This window comes from Molothrus ater, chromosome 7 (genome assembly GCF_012460135.2).
Source record: "Molothrus ater isolate BHLD 08-10-18 breed brown headed cowbird chromosome 7, BPBGC_Mater_1.1, whole genome shotgun sequence".
Taxonomy (NCBI): Eukaryota; Metazoa; Chordata; class Aves; order Passeriformes; family Icteridae; genus Molothrus; species Molothrus ater.
In genome coordinates this window covers 34351633-34367503 of record NC_050484.2, presented here as the reverse complement: position 1 = coordinate 34367503, position 15871 = coordinate 34351633, and the positions used below count along the sequence as shown (strand labels likewise).

The 15871-nt window shown below is 39.9% G+C and overlaps 1 protein-coding gene across 1 annotated transcript in view; it reads right to left on the bottom strand.

Annotated features, from left to right (window-relative positions):
• ARHGAP15 (Rho GTPase activating protein 15) overlaps window positions 1-15871 on the bottom strand; it is a 320720-nt gene that overhangs the window by 16315 nt on the left and 288534 nt on the right. Inside the window, exon 13 of the mRNA XM_054515336.1 lies at window positions 7037-7142. Within this exon, the coding sequence (XP_054371311.1) occupies window positions 7037-7142 (106 nt within the window). The remainder of the gene's footprint in view (window positions 1-7036; window positions 7143-15871) is intronic.

Sequence of the window (15871 nt, the reverse complement as noted above, 5' to 3'; positions counted from 1 at the left end):
ACCAGAAGCAGGATTCTCACGTGGTCCTGATTAACTGAAGAGTCCTTAGCAGTAACCAGCCCTGCCTGGGATGTGCTGGCCAGATGCACACGTACACCCACAGCACATGGATGAGCCTTCAAAGGCTTTGGGGGGCTCCACTGGGGGATTGGGGAGCAAGCAAAGAGTGGAAGTGAGAAGTGCTGGCTGTGTCGTGGTGAGAAAGTGCCTCACCCTCTCCGTTCCTCACTTTCTTTATCTACACAACTAGGATAATAAAACTTACTGACCTGAAAAGGAAGTTAGGAGATTTAATTAATGTTTGAAAAGCTTTTTTGAGATGGTTTGATATTGAGTAATGTGGGATGAACAATAGGAGCTCTTGGAGACAGGGGCTCTATCTATCAGGGTTTGTGTACTGCACTCAGCACAATGGTGCCGTGCAGCCACAGAGTCAACTGTGTCATAAATATTTAAATTAAAACATTGTTAATTATTTTTATCATTCTGTTATTTGCTGATACACCAGTTCAGTACTTGGTAGCATTGAAAAGTACCGAGAGCAATTATTTGCCTGACTGTTATGAAAATCAGGGTTTATATTTTTAAATACAGTTGTGGAAATCGGAAATAGATGGAAGCAAGGGGTGAAAATGTGGCTTTAATTACTCATCATGCTTCTCATTAAAAGCACTAAGCAGCAAGGTATTCTTTGGGGAAGAGCTAACTTTGTAAACTTTCTTATTCCTCAAAGAGCAGGATTTGGCATGACTGCAAAACCCTCAGTAGCAGGTCAGCCCAACCCCAAAAGGTCCAAAATCAAAATGCTCAAAGATGCTCTGAGAGACTGGATTTTTTTTTTTTTTTTTGCCCTGAACCCAAAATCTACTATTACTGCCTGTCCTGTGCACACTTGTGCCTGGTGCATATTTTCTTGTGTCCACTTACTTCCAAAGGGTGAGTTTAGTAGACTCATGTGTGCTTAACAGAGAGGAAAAGGGTTTAATTCTTCTCCTTCCTCCAAAATGAGCCCTGGGAAGCTGTGGTAAATGGGATGGGTGTTGGCATTGACCCAGCTCCTTTGTAAAACTCTTCCATAGTTGAAACTGAGAAAAGCGCATGCGCAAAAGCATATCTCAATATATATTTGTCCTTCTCAAGTTAAAAGATGGTTACATCATTTCATAAAAATGCTAAAATGCCAGTGAGGTATACCTGAGTTTTTTAGGTAACTGGTCTGCCCTCCTGCAGGAGGTTGTTTCTCCTCCTCACATTTCCAGTAGCTGCTCCCCCAAAGCTTGCAGGAGCATAGTTAAACTTTCCTCCCTGCTGCTGTCCTATGGCTGAAAACCAAAACCTGCTCATGAGTTGCCTGATTATAAAGAAAGTTCTTGATTCAGGAAATAATTTCAACAAATAGTCTTTCTTGTGTTTTCATTTAAGGGCTTCTGTATCTTTCAAAATTTGGGCATTTTTCCTGAGGGAAAACTTAAGTGCCCATTCCACTTTTTGGGTTGTAGGTCTTCTACAGGTTCACTAAAGTTTCCCAAAGAGATTTTTTTTTTGTATAGTAATTCCATTTTGGGGATTGTTTTTAGTTTTCAGTATCTTTTACCTTTATTATTATTATTATTATTTTTCTTAAAAGAAAACTTGCACAGTTCTCAGCGTAATCTGTTCTTTTGCTGTGTGAGAAAAGGGCTCTCCTGAGCCTACATTTATTACATGAGCCTGCCTGAAAACTGCTGATATGACACGTAGTTTAGCAAGTGAAAATCACATATGTTTGTTACATCTTTCCTCCACCAACTTTGGAGGGAAAAAAAAAGTTTCCAGGCATGCCATACAGCATTATTATATGCTGTACTTTAACTTAATTTTCTTGTTTTCCCTCAGAATTCTGGGTACTGCTGCTGGATTTGTCATCACATTGTCATTTTGTCCTGGTGTGCAGGCTACTGTGGGCTGCTGGCTTTACATGGCTCTGCTTTATTTTCCTTTTAATTTATTTTTTCATTTTCTTTTTCTCCTTACTTTTTAATAGGTAGAAACAAGTCTGCTTAGTTGTATATAGTTTGGAAAAACCTTGGCCTTTCAGAATGTTGCTGCCAACGGTTGTCAGGTTTGAGGTGGGGGCATTATTCCTCTCCACTGTTTGTAAAGATTGGATTTTTTTTTTCCTGTTCACAGACCTATGAACAGGGGGGGAATTTGGTTTTTTTTTTGTCAAAACAGCTGAAGATTAATACCTGTGACTTTTGTTAGATCATATATTAATATCGGTGGGTTTTTCTTAGATATATAGTTCTACCCTTGATGAGGAGCAACTTCCCAGTGAAAATCAATGCAAACAATTAATAGTAAGAATGAAGAATTTGGGCAGAGGGGGAAGACGATCAGGAAGAAAATCATCATTCTCCCTCTGAAAGGGCAGAAAGCTTGGATGGCATCTGAAAATTACTTGCCCTGCTATGTAGAGTGTGGGAAAAATGGAGCAAAATAAATGGAGTTTCTTGGATTCAAAGGTGAATTAAAACAAATCAGCTCCTGCCTGGACAAGCCAGCCAGATAGGGCACATTAACAGATCCACGTGATAAACCAAGAGGCAACTGCAGAGCTCCCCAGACAACTTGCCTGAAGTGGCTGCCAAGGAGGCAGATGCTGCTGCTGGAAGAATATCTTCCACAGTTGGGCATCTGGGTTCTGCGCTTCCACGTAAGGCACAGGGATGGGAGCTGGCCCCTGCCTTCCCCTTTAATTATTTCAACATCCCTTTTATAGTTTTGTAAATAACACACATTATCCTGCCTTTGTGCAAGGAAATCAGGAGCGAGGAGAGGGATTTTTGTCCCTAACACCTCCCCTTGCAGGGGTGTCCACACGGATGGGTACAGCCAGACCGGAGCTTGGCTGCCCTGCGCTCCAGCCCGGTCAGATGTGACACAGCTCGGGTCTGGGAGTCGCAGAGCTGCCTCGTGGTGGCACGGAGCTCAACCTAATAAGCAGAGCAGGCTGAGATTCATTAATTTAACATTAATAAGCACAGCTCATGAGCTCAGGCACAGTGCTGTGTAACGCAGGCACACAGCTCCTGCAGGAGAGCGGCGTCCGCCCTCGCCAGCTCGGAGCGCAGCGCTGAGGACACAGCCAGGGTGTTCCTCCTCCCTGCTGCATTTTGATGAGGGAGAAATGAGAAGGTTTGTAGTCACTGGAGAAGCTTCTGTGCAAATAAAAAAAAAAAATCCCATCCAGGTTTTTAAATTGTGTTGCTGGTTTATGCTGAGACTTTAAGTCATTTAAACTTCTCGTGCCTCAGTTTCCCAATGGGTGTGTAACAGCCACCTCAAGATGTTGTGGTGAAAGCAGGTCATAAAATGCATAGAGTGAGATTCTCCTTCTGCCTAACTTGTATTACAATTCTGTGAGTAAATTATTTGGTACATATATAATGGTTTCTCAGATAGGGATGCGTTGTGCTCAGTTCATGTTTGTGCAGAGAGACAAAGCAAGGTTTCTGCATCATTTGATGTCTTGTGTGCACCCAAAAACTGGGACCAGAAAGGTGCATCAGTTTTAGCTGGTACCTGTGATTGGCTCACTTTGTTTGGGAGTAAAAGTCAGATGTGAGTAAGGAAGAGGAAAGAGGAGATCTGTGGATCTGGTGTATGGGGCAGAAATATATGGGCTGTACAGAGCAAGCAAATATTCTCTAAACGTGTTAGAGTAGAACAGGCTGTTTTCTGTACCTCTTTATTCAGGAAAATCTCTACTCAGGTTGGGTTTTTGTTGTTTCTTTCCTGTGAAATGTCTATTTGTTTGGTTTGCTCATCTTTGGGAAGAAGTATGAATAGCCTAATAGTAGTTGTGCTCAATTATTTCCAGCATGAGTCATAATGGAATTCCTTATGGAATTAGACTGACAGAGCTATGTGATATGTCTGTTCAGCTCCATATTTTGTCTATTTTGCTTTTAAGTAGATTTCATGGAAAGATGAACAGGAATGTCAGCAGGTTGTGGTGTTTCCTATCAAATGCAAAAAAAACTTGAAAGAACAGGTACTGCAGACACAACTTTGCTTTTAATCTACCTCCTGTGGGCTGCATACACTGCACTGTGACTTCTTGCAGCTTCAGAGAGCTTGGTTGTAGAGAGATATATGGCACAGGAGTTAATCCCTGCTGCCAGGCCTTTCTCACAGACTCTCTCATCACCTGCTTTGTCTGGGTTTCTAAGGAGGACCCTTCTGAAGTGCATTTCTCACTGTTATTTCTGCTGGATCTCGACCTGCTCCTGCAGACTGGATTGCTGCAGAATGGCTTAGGATAAGGCAAAGGTTGGATTCTCGTGCTGAGTGTCAGTGAGACAGATGCTCTCACATGCTGAACAGAAGTCACAGGCTTGGACAGCCCCATGGTCCAGGTCTGCATAGCCCTGTTCTGTCTGTCTGACAGGAAAGAAAGGAGTAGGAGAAAGGTAGAAGAAAGAGGGGGAATGCCATGGAACCAGCACAGCTGAAATCCCTCATCTTCTCCCCATCAGAAACCCTTCAAGACCAGTTCAACTCTGGGCAAGAACACCCATCTCAACCAGCAAATACAGAAACTGCAGTAATATGCCTCAAATAAAGCCACTTTAGTTATTTTTCTAACTAACCAGAAACTTTTGAAACTCCTGTAATTTGCCCTGAAAAAGGCCTGTGATCAAAGGGAGTGGTGCAAGTCCATGCTGAGGGACATTGACACTTCTCTTCTGAAGAGTGTCCCCCAAATTAATATAACTCTACATTTTGTAACCTCTGCAAACTAGTCATGTTTCCTAGACTGATTCAAACAAACATGCATTGTCTGTATTTGCATAATATAAGCATCATATCCTTACTGAAAATATAAGTACACTACTTCATTCTCATTTATGGAGCCATGAGATCATTCAGACTGACCCCTGTCTTTAGCATCAGCAAGTTCAAGAGAAGGTTTTAGTTTTTGGGGGGATATTTTTGTGTTTTCCATATCTATTTTACTGTTGCTTCCATATCAATGGAGCAAAGCTCATGGGATAGCCCTATCTTTTCCTGAGGATGTGTTTGAGGCAGAGAAGAAGATTGACCTTCTTCAGAGAGACTCAGACAATTGCTTCCCTAATGCTTAAACCCCCAAATGGCTCCAGTGTCACGTCTTCCTGCCTTCCATCACTCTGTGCCACTGTGTTGCCTCGGTGTACCTCTGCTTTAGGAACTATTGGTGTGTTATTTCCTCTATTTTAGCAGTTTTATTTTTCCTTTTGTTTTCTTTTCTCCAAAAATACCAGCAATGTGGGTCCAGTTTCGCCAGTTATTCTACACATCCACAGCAGGAAACAATTGCTGTCCCAAATAGATTATGCTCTAAAAAGCCAAGGCAGACAAAGGAAGTATTATCATCATTTTGTAAACAAGGAACCAAGGCACAGGGAGATTAAATGATTTACCCAAGGTCACCCAGAACATCCGGTCAAAGCCAAGAACTGAACCCACGTCTCCCGAGTCTCAATCAAGTGATTTAACTATGAGATCAAAGACTTATTGTGTATACCTGATATCTCTCCCCTAAGACACGGCAACAAAACTTTTTCAGGTTAAGATCAATGCCACACAGAGTGCAGTAAATTTCGTAGATGGCATATCTGTGCTGACAGCGTGTACCCACTCCTTGCACTCATGTTCTTCCCAGGAAATAATTTCCCTTATTATTCTTCCATTGCCAGCAATAAATTATCATCCTTCTCTAGATAACCTGCTGAAGGAGAGAATGTGTGCACACAGTGCATCAAATGAACACACAGGAAACTGTTTTTCTGCAAGGCCAAACTCAGTCATTTTATGGACTGCTTAAAATCCTTCCATGCTTAAAGGAAATGGGGACATTCCCACAGCTATATGAACTTCATTTTGCCATTTCAGCTGGAAGCTGCAAAACAAGATAAAGGATCTACATCTCTTACATGCACATGCCAAGAAATGATTGCTATAAAGGCATCATTCATTATAAGCTCAGAGTGGTCTTTGATTTGGAGCCTTTATCACTCCCTCACTGGGGTCAGTACATCGTTCCTGGGATGAAATACTCCTCTGTGCCTTGATGGGGCCCAGAACCTCATGTCCCTTCAGTTTTAGGGGTAGTTTGGCTGAAAAAATGACTGTAGAAAACAGCACTGGCAGTGCCAACAGCAAGGAGGAACAGGATCACAGGACCCTGCCCTTCCCACATCCCTACCCTGAGGCCTCCCTGGCCATCCTGCAGGTCAAAAGCTCTGGTGGGTGTCTGAGTGAGCCATGTCAGCTACGGACACCTTTGCTGTTAATGCCATGAAGCACAAGAAGAAAACCTGAGGTGAATGTAACACCCTAGGTTGATTTTTTGGGTTGATGTCTCTTGCAGACGCAGCACAATGAGTGTGGAAACCCCAGGGTAATGATGAGGGACAACCTCACAGGGTTGTTTTTCTGCCTCTGTGGTATCTCAGCAACATTAGGAGAGCAAAGGTGCCCTTCCAAATATTTCCTCAGCATTTCTTAGGTGTTCTGTGTTGTCCCAAGCTCCTTGTGAGGGACAAGAGCACTTGCTATATTTTCTTGAGTGAGGTTGTGTCTGACCTCAACACAGCACATGGACAGTACAGGTGATTGAAGAGCAGGGACCTCAGTGTTGAAAACATGACCATCCAAAAGGCCATTCCTGGAGAAATTCCATCAAACTGGGTGAATGCAATCTGGAACATGTTGCATTTGCCCAGTTCAATGCACCTGTAACGTGGTAATCCCAATGGTTTTAGCTGCATTGAAGGAAACAGAATTGTCCTACTTTCTACTCGAGTTAAAATTTGGGATTTTGCTTAGACATCTTGATTTCTTGTGCAGGAATAGGATAGACATAGATACCATAAATAAATGCTTAGTTTTGCCAAATAATGTAATTATCTTTGGTATTTTGGATGACTCTTCCAATAGGATTAGGACAACACATACCGATTCCTTTTTTTTGAAATTACTGATTTGTCAGTACCACGGTTCTACTTACTTCTGTAGATGCTCAAACAGGATTTTCATCGTGTCATAGTTGGGTCTAGGGAGCTTCTTTACCAGGCTTCTTATGCATTTGATGCGAGTGGCGTTGTCTTGGATTTCTAAAGGAAAAAAAAAATGAAAATAACCATTTGAGTGCCACCTTTGGACATGGCTTTGCACAGTGCCATAGCTGCTACCTTACAAGAAAAGTCATCATGAATACATGGTTAAAACCAGAATATTTCATACCTTCTTTCACCTTAACAGAGAACAAAAGTAGTTTACAAAGATTAAAAATTATCTGTTAATCTTAAGAAAGTATTTTCTGGTTTACGGAAAATTTTTTTTTTACTTTCAAGTTTTTTTATTAGACTGATAGACCATCTTCCTTAGATAATGTACCTCCAAGAAGTAAGAGACACACATTTTAAATGGAATTATCCTCTGGAATTATATTTGCCCAGTGATGCAGCTTTTGTGATAGGTGCACTTTCTATGTAATTCTTGTTGTCCTTTTTTATTCATCATAATTAAATCCAGTATATTTATGAATCTGTCTTTACCACCCCATCATATTTGGAAACATAAAATTTACTACTGTTTTTAATGGTCCAACCTTGTAAAAAATTATTTCAAAAATCTATTCCACTGTAGCTATTTTCTCATACTTAATACCCCACAACTGGAATTTATGCAAGAAAAAAAAAAGTGTTTCAAACTTAAAATTAGTAATAAAGAATGCAGCACAAAGGACTTTAATCTCTTCTTTGGGGTGATAAGAACAGTTCTGCCATTTCTGCTAAGGTATGCCTTCCTGTTTTACCATAATTCATAGTTTTGTGGGAAAGGTTTGGCTGATATTTTCATCGATTTGTCTAAGATGTTGCAACTAAAGCAAAGTCATGTACAACTGTTCTTCTTACATTTAGGAACAGATTAGATAAGGTACCAGTAGGTCTGACGTAGGGAAAACATCTTGCATGTTACATGCCCTAGATAACCTGAGAACACTTTTCTGATCTTATCATCTATGATTTAATTATCACCTATCATTCTTCGTATATGTTCCTCTTTAATATTCATATTACCCTAGCACTCAGAGATCTCAATCAGGATTAAATCCCAGTTGCAGTAGGTGCTGCATAAGCATACGTGGTGATTAGTGACTTGATTTAAAGGTTTCACCAAAAAAAAGTTTCATGTTAAAATTTTCCTGCAATCAAGCTTAATTTAAAAATTAACATTACTAGGATAATATTCTTTCCTCAGCATGTGTTGCTAGTTCCTGCTGAGATTAATACTTCATACCCACAGATATAGATGTTTATACTGAAATTGTTTTTAATTTTAACAATCATGTAGACATGGAAGACAAAGACCTAAAAGTGGGCGGTGCATAGGTATTAGTTTCCAGTAAAAAAACCCAAACTTTCTTATGGACTTATTCTATAGGAAGTCAAACAATTGACAATAGTGATAATGAAGTTAAACACAAATGAAGAGCACACTTTCTGTGTATTTCTCTCTTGTTTTGGTTTGACCTGCAAAAAGCCTTAACTTCTGAACAGCAAAACCTCCCTCAGCCTTGCAGTGCAGTCATCCCTGGATGTTTTCTGCCACAAGCCATTACTACTGTTCAGTTTTGTTCTCTGGGTGAACTGCCCAGTGGAAATAGGTCTGAAGCTACAAATGAAAATGATATGAAATTTGGAGAAGTTAATTTGTTATAGGAAGGAAGTTAAAATTCTCTGGGCTGTTTATTTGTGCTGCTTGGTGTGCACAAAAAAAATTACAGAATCATTTGGTTTTGAAAAGTCCTCCATGATCCAAGTCCAACCTTTACCACAGCACTGCCAAGTCCACCACCAAACCATGTCCTTGAGTGATGCATCCACATGGCTTTTAAATCCCTTCAGGGATGGGGACTCACCCACTGCTCTGTTCCAATGCTTATAAATCCTTTTAATGAAGAAATTTTTCCTAATTCCCAACCTAAACCTCTCCTGGCGCTATCTGAGGCCATTTCCTTTCAATCTGTGACTTGTTACCTGGGAGAAGAGACCAACCTCTACCTTGCTGCAACCTCCTGTCAGCTTGTTGCAGAGGGGGACTAAGGTCCCTCCTGAATCTCCTTTTCCCCAGGCTAAACACATCCAGCTCCCTCAGCTGCTCCTCATCAGACTTGAGCCCAAGCCCCTTCCCCAGTCCCATTGCCCTTTTCTGGACATGCTGTGCCATCACAAGACATGCTATGGTCTCACTAGATTAGTTATATTTATATTACCTATATATATATGTAATTTATATTATTTATAATTACATATTTTATTTATATTTATATTTATATTTATATTATATTATATTTATATTTATATTTATATTTATATTTATATTTATAGTTACAGTTATAGTTTTAGTTATAGCTATAGTTATTTATATTTATATTTGGGCTGCCTTGCCTCTCCTGCAACTCCACAGATAAAGTTTCTCAAGTAGTTTAATTTTTAATTCTGGTTTGGTTTTTGTTTTGTTTTGTTTTGTTTTGTTTTTTCCTGATAATTCCCTGGTCTTGAGTGGAACTGAGACACTGAGGCAGGGATAAGCACAGTGGAAGGAAGGGCTCACTCTTTGTCTGTTGCAGAACATTTACAGGGAAGTGTTGTACAGTGAAACTTTATCGTGTTCTCTTGACGGAAGTGTTTCTGCTCTGTGTTGATTAACACAGATAGGGAACCACATCCCTGCACCCTCTGCTGCTCACAGAGGCTGCAATTCTTTGTGAGGTGTATTTGTAAAAGTGCTAAAATAGCCCTCCCCCAATATTAATTTATAAAAAAAATTATTTATTGAGAGCATGGCAAGGATAAAAAGCTTTGCTTTAGGGCTTACTGTATCAAAGTCATCAGTATTGGAACATAGGGGATATTTAGGTAGGCAATAAAGCACAAAAGCCATAGAAATTTTGCATAAAATTATGTTGCGCATCAGCCTTTTTGTTAATTGTTAGTCTATTGTAAAAGAAGAAAAACCAGGCAACATGTGGTAACTTTAGTCAGCATTTCTGAACTGGGAATGATAAACACCTCTGCCTGGCTCTGGCATTTATCAGTACTGAGATATTATTACCACATAGAGTCACAGCATGGTTACTGTTATCATCAAAAAAAAAGAGCCAGCTAATCTTAATGGTTTGTAAAGCCGTTACCTGCACTGGTCTGACATTTATCATGATCATTTTACCACATGAGTCCTACATTGCAAAGGTATTTTATCTGGAAGGGACATCACTATGAATTATTATTTGCAGCTAGGTAGAAAATTGTATGTTGTAGATACCTTTTCTCATTATAAATCACAGTCACATTTCACCATTTCCCACACAAAGCTGCTGAGCCCAGGCTTTTTGCCATAACACTTAGTCTTGCTCCCTTTTATAGTTCCATGAAAATATTGGGTATTCTTTCATTAAAATGGTTGATATTGGTGGGTTTTTTTAAATGCTCTATACACGCTTGATTTTTCTCTAGTATAAAAGAATTTGTTTTTCCACTTGAGAAGCTGAACAGGATAAACTGTTCATTTTTTTTATTAAAGCTTACTCTCACTTCAGTTTTTGTGGCTGGGCTTGTCTTTACTCTTGACCTTGTTGATGGAATATTTAACAGATCAGATGCAAGATCTTATGTTTCATTTGCAATACCTATGTATTTGCTTTATTTCTGTAATGCCTTCCATTCTACATTCCTAGCAATTTTTCCCTTTCAGATCCCTGAGTAGAAAGATTTTTTTTTTTTTTGTTTTTCTCTTTACCTTGAACAAGTGCAGGGAGAAAATCCTTAAACATGGGTTTTTAAAAATAGGTGGGGAAAAAGTTATCCCCTTTCCCTGTGCTGTATCATGAAGCCCAGCAGTGCAGGGTGAAAAGGAAGGAAAACACTCTGAACAGCTGTTAAATTCTCCAGCTAAGTCTAGAAAAGGAAGCAGAGCAATTGTGATAAAAATAAACAATATTGGTTTTAATTACATTCTTTTTATTGTAAGAATTGGTGAAAATCTGAGGGGAAAAAAATCTTTTTGGAAAGTTAGACTCTCTTTTCCCCATGAAAATTTTGGAAGGGAAAGTCATCATAATCACATATATCAAATAAAGAATGAGAGGAAGGTTAATCCTCTTTGCATTTTCTGGGGAAATTTTGGGAGACATAGGGGATAATTTCAGCAGATCAGGATACTCTGAAGTGAATCACAGATGGTTTCACCGTGTAAAAGAATCATAGAAAATATATTTAGAATTTGGGTTACTCTCTTTAAAAATAGGGCTGGCTCCCTTTAACAGAGCAAAACCGTGGGGATGCTCTCTTGTTTATATCTAAATGAAGAATGCATTGAAAAAACCCCTCTTACTATTATATAAGCCCTTTTGTAAATGAGCTTTGGATAAACATTTGGGCACAGAAGAAAACATGACGTGTCTCTAACATTAACAGTGGCTGGGTAAAAATGAATGAAGAAAGTAACCTTTAGCACTTGTGCCCATAAAGAATACTTAAGAGAATCCCACCGAATGTTTCTTTTAATCATTAATTTTAAATGGACATAGATGTTTACAACAAGCCACTTTGTTTCAGAACAGGAAGTCCAGGGTTTATCTCCAATAACTCACGTTGGCTAGGAAGGGATGGATGTCTCTAACCTGACGTGCATTCATTATTTTGTAAGGTACTGGGGTCTGACCCGTGACCCTCCTCAGACCTGCTGCATTATTCACGTCTGATTTACTTTGTATAGTTTTACTATAGCACCCATTTCCCTTTTTCCAGGCATTTCAGTGGCTTGTGCATGTTTAATGTTAAATGGCATTTATGCTTCACATTAATGCCTAATTTTATCACAAGCCATGCTTTCTTTTTATGCTTTCGAGCCTCACGGCTGAACTGCTGAAAAAAACCCAGTGATTTATGATCCTGCATAAAATATCAAACTATTGATCTGCCACCTTTTGTTGTTGTTGGCTTTTTAGGCATGGTTTTCCCTGATTTTCTTACAGGCTCTTCTCACCTTGTTCTGTTATTTTGGATAAGATTTCTGCTGTGGTTAAAACGTCACACACTGTTGCTACAGCAAAATCTGCCTGCCAAGAGTTTTTCCAACAATTCTCAACTGATTCAGCTGCCGAGAGAAAGACTGGTCTTGTCTGGGGCTTTTTTTTTTGGTTTTTATTTTTTTGGGGGGTTGTTTATTTCATTCTTTTTATATATTTTTTAATCGGAACGGGGTGGTTTAGGTGGATTTTCGAGTGCTAATGAAATTGTGAGACTTATGGCGCTGGCTACAGCCAGCCGGAGTGTGGGCAGACGCTCTGTGAGCTTCCCCACTGTGCTGCTGTGCAAGCATCCCTGCTGTTATGTTTGCTATAGTTTTAATGTCTGTGAAAAATTCCTGATGCAACTAAATTATGTTCTGCCCTCTTGTTTGTATAAATAAACACCCGACTTAGCCAATTCATCTCGCTCTTGCCCATTTTAGAAGCTTGCTTTGTCACACAATGCTTAACCCCGGTCCTTGATGGCTTTGGTGTTATCAGGGAACGAAAACTTGCTTAAAAGAGAGCACACTGTTGGCTTAATTTTTTTTTTTTTTTAAACACATCAACTGCCCAAAACTCTGCTTTTGTTTGGTAAGTCTTCATATTCTGGCAGTCATGCTGGCTAAGATACACAGGTGTTAATGTATTAATAGATAAATCACTTATTCATACAACTTTTAATGTCAGGATATTTTAATGTTACAGCATGCAACATAAAAGTCCCAATTTTAATCACTCGCCGTTCACTATGGCAATCCTCTATTGCAGACATATTGTAAAATATTTTCTTGGTTTTTAAAAAAAAAAATCTATAAGAAGTGTTGAAACTAACTAATATTAGCTATAAAGAAAATAAGCAATTTGTGATCCGAATTGATCTACTTTTTATTCATGCCTCAGAATTAGTTGCTGAAAAAGAAAATGAGAATTGTTGAAACCGCTCTATCTGGGCAATTGATAAATTCATCCTGTGTAATATAAAGTGGAATTTGCAATGAATATTCATACAACTTTTGTGATCCACTAGCAAGACCCAAGACAATGAGTTTGCAACTCAATCCCATTTAACAAAAATATATGTGGAATTAATGGGAAGAAACAGCACTTAGAAAAGTTAAACTTTAATGTATCGAACTCCAGGTGCCAGAGTTTGAGGGAAATAACCAATAATAGTCATTTTTTACATATTTGATGGGACTGATTATACAATGTGCAACTCTAAATGGCTTATAGCACATTGTAGCATGGTTCCATCCCATTGGCTACAGTAGGGTGCAGGCAGATGGATGACAGTGACAAGGAGAGAAGTGCTTTTGCTTAGCCGTGCGTTAAGATGCCATCCAGAAGCTCTGTGCACTGCAGACACTTCATTAGGATGCCAGGATAATGGTAAACTACCACTCAGAGTGACACCCCATTTCCTGCTTACTGAGCTCTCCAACCTCGGCAGATGTCAACAATCTCACAGTGCTACAGAGCAGACCTAACTTTCCAGGCACTTTGACTCCAATTTTTTTCCCTTAACAGTGCCATACATTACATGCAATATGTAACAGCAAGTACCAAACAGAAAACAAAATTTGCAGCCCTAATTATAACAAAGCAGCATCTGACTTAGGTCCTGCATGCCCAGCGTACATACAACCAGTTAGGCAGCAGCGGAGAGGAATGAACCTTGTCAGTCGATTTTGGGGGTTAATTAGACTTAGGACTTTGCTAAAGGATAGTCTGATCCAGGCTGAAATGATTGTGTTTCACCTCTGAGTTCTACCGTGCAAAGGGAAAACGTGCCGAGCTCTTTTCCTGGTTTTTCATGCACTGTGAGAGCCTCGTGCGGGGTTTTCTGAGCAGAAAGAGCAGACTTGAGCATCTGGACGGGGTGATATTTTCTCTGCAAATGCACAACTCGAGGCTGTAACGTACCTCCCCAACAGCAGTTAAAGCCAGAAGAGAGGCTGCGCTGCCATGCTTGACCTGCACTCCTTTCCAAACACAAATAGTTGCTCACACTTCCAAGAAAAATGTCTTCAAAGGCAAAACCAGCATACACCCATCCAATTTATAATTTAATTGAATTTCTTGAACCTATCAGTGTGTGAATATACATGTCTTTAAAGTCAAGAATCTTGCTAATTCTATATGTAGGTATTTTGCTCCCTCTTTTTTATTTTTGGCTGTAGAGGTGATTTCACAGTGGTGGTCTGCCCTACAACAGCAGTGGACCGTCACTATTTTTTTTTTTTTTTTGGTGAAGTGGTGGAAACATGACAGGACATCACTGCCAGCTCCTGAAATTCCCACTCCCCTCTCCTCCACAGCCTCCTCTGGCCCCCACTGAAGATGAGTTTGCATTGGCATCCCTCTGATCCTCACCCATCCATCTCCAGACTTCTGTGTCATTGGGAACCTGAGGCTGGACAGTGATTTGAGAATGAACAAACCTGCAGCAGGATGGAAGTATGCACGGGGCTGAGGTGGCAAAGCATTTCTCAGATATCACCTTACTCGAAAATTAGGATGCTGCATAGGAACTGTCCCAGAACAATCACAAAGTCGGGGCCATATCACATTTATTCAGCTGTTGTCTGTTTTCCCCAGGCAAAATTCCCACCAAAGATGTCAAATGCACTCTGACTTTCCTCCCTGCACCCTTGGCATTGCCATCAAGAGGAGGGATTGGGCCCCTTGTCCGTGTGCCAGCAGAGATCCCAGGAAGAGCAAAAACTGGAGATATCTTTTAGGTGTTTAAACTCTAAATTTCTATGCTTAAAAAGAGACTTTTAAGATATGCTGGAAATAATTTTTGCATATTCATTTTTGCTCTGCTCTGCCTAACCTTTAGTATATTAACCTCCAGCAAAAGAAGGAAGCAAGGAAGTTCATTTCTCAGCTGACCCATATGAAGGGGTTAAAAGGATTCAATATTTTTAGTAATCAAAGAAAAGCATACATTTTCTCTTTCCTTTTTTTTTCTTTTTCTTCTAACATTAAAAAAAAAAAGTAAACAGCATCTCCCCAAGGGAGATTTAGATTTGAAGACTGTTCATTATATCATTTGAATAAGACTAGACCTGGCCTTTTGACTTTGAACCACTACCAAATTTCAGGCTGTGAGGAAATTGTTCTACATTTCCTGACAAATTGAGTTAAGCAGACATTAAGTGGGCTTTAAGAAAACAAATGGCCATCTTTATCACAGGTGGACACTGATGGCTTAATGGGGCCTGGGCTGATTGTATCACTTCTAATGGCTTGACGGGAAGCATTAGGGTTTTTGCATAAAGAACTGGCATTGCGAACCCTGCTAACACAGACCTGTCAAGCGTTCTGTATCCCTTTGTGCATGGAAGCAGATGTTTGTATGTATACTATGAACTGGCATTAGAGCAAGCGACAGATGCCTGTATGAATGCCAGGTTTGTGAATTTTTACAGCAGGAGCATGTTCTGAGGAAGTGCAGCCCTGCCCTCTATCATAGGTAATTCCCAGTGGAACTTGCTAAATCCCAGCTATGTTTTCATTATTTGGTTTTCCTAGCAACTGGATGAATGTGTCTGTCCTGAAAATGCGAGCGAGGAGAACGCTACCAAATTCTTACAAATTCGCACGAGTGAGGCTGGTTTGAAGTTATTATTTTCTGCAATTTCCTTTTGCACCATGTAATCTAACCCAACCTTTCTCAGAGGGGAAAGTGGTATTATGGCTATATAATTAAAACTTGCATTAATGCTAGCTGGTGAACCGTTCTTCCCCCCCTCCCTC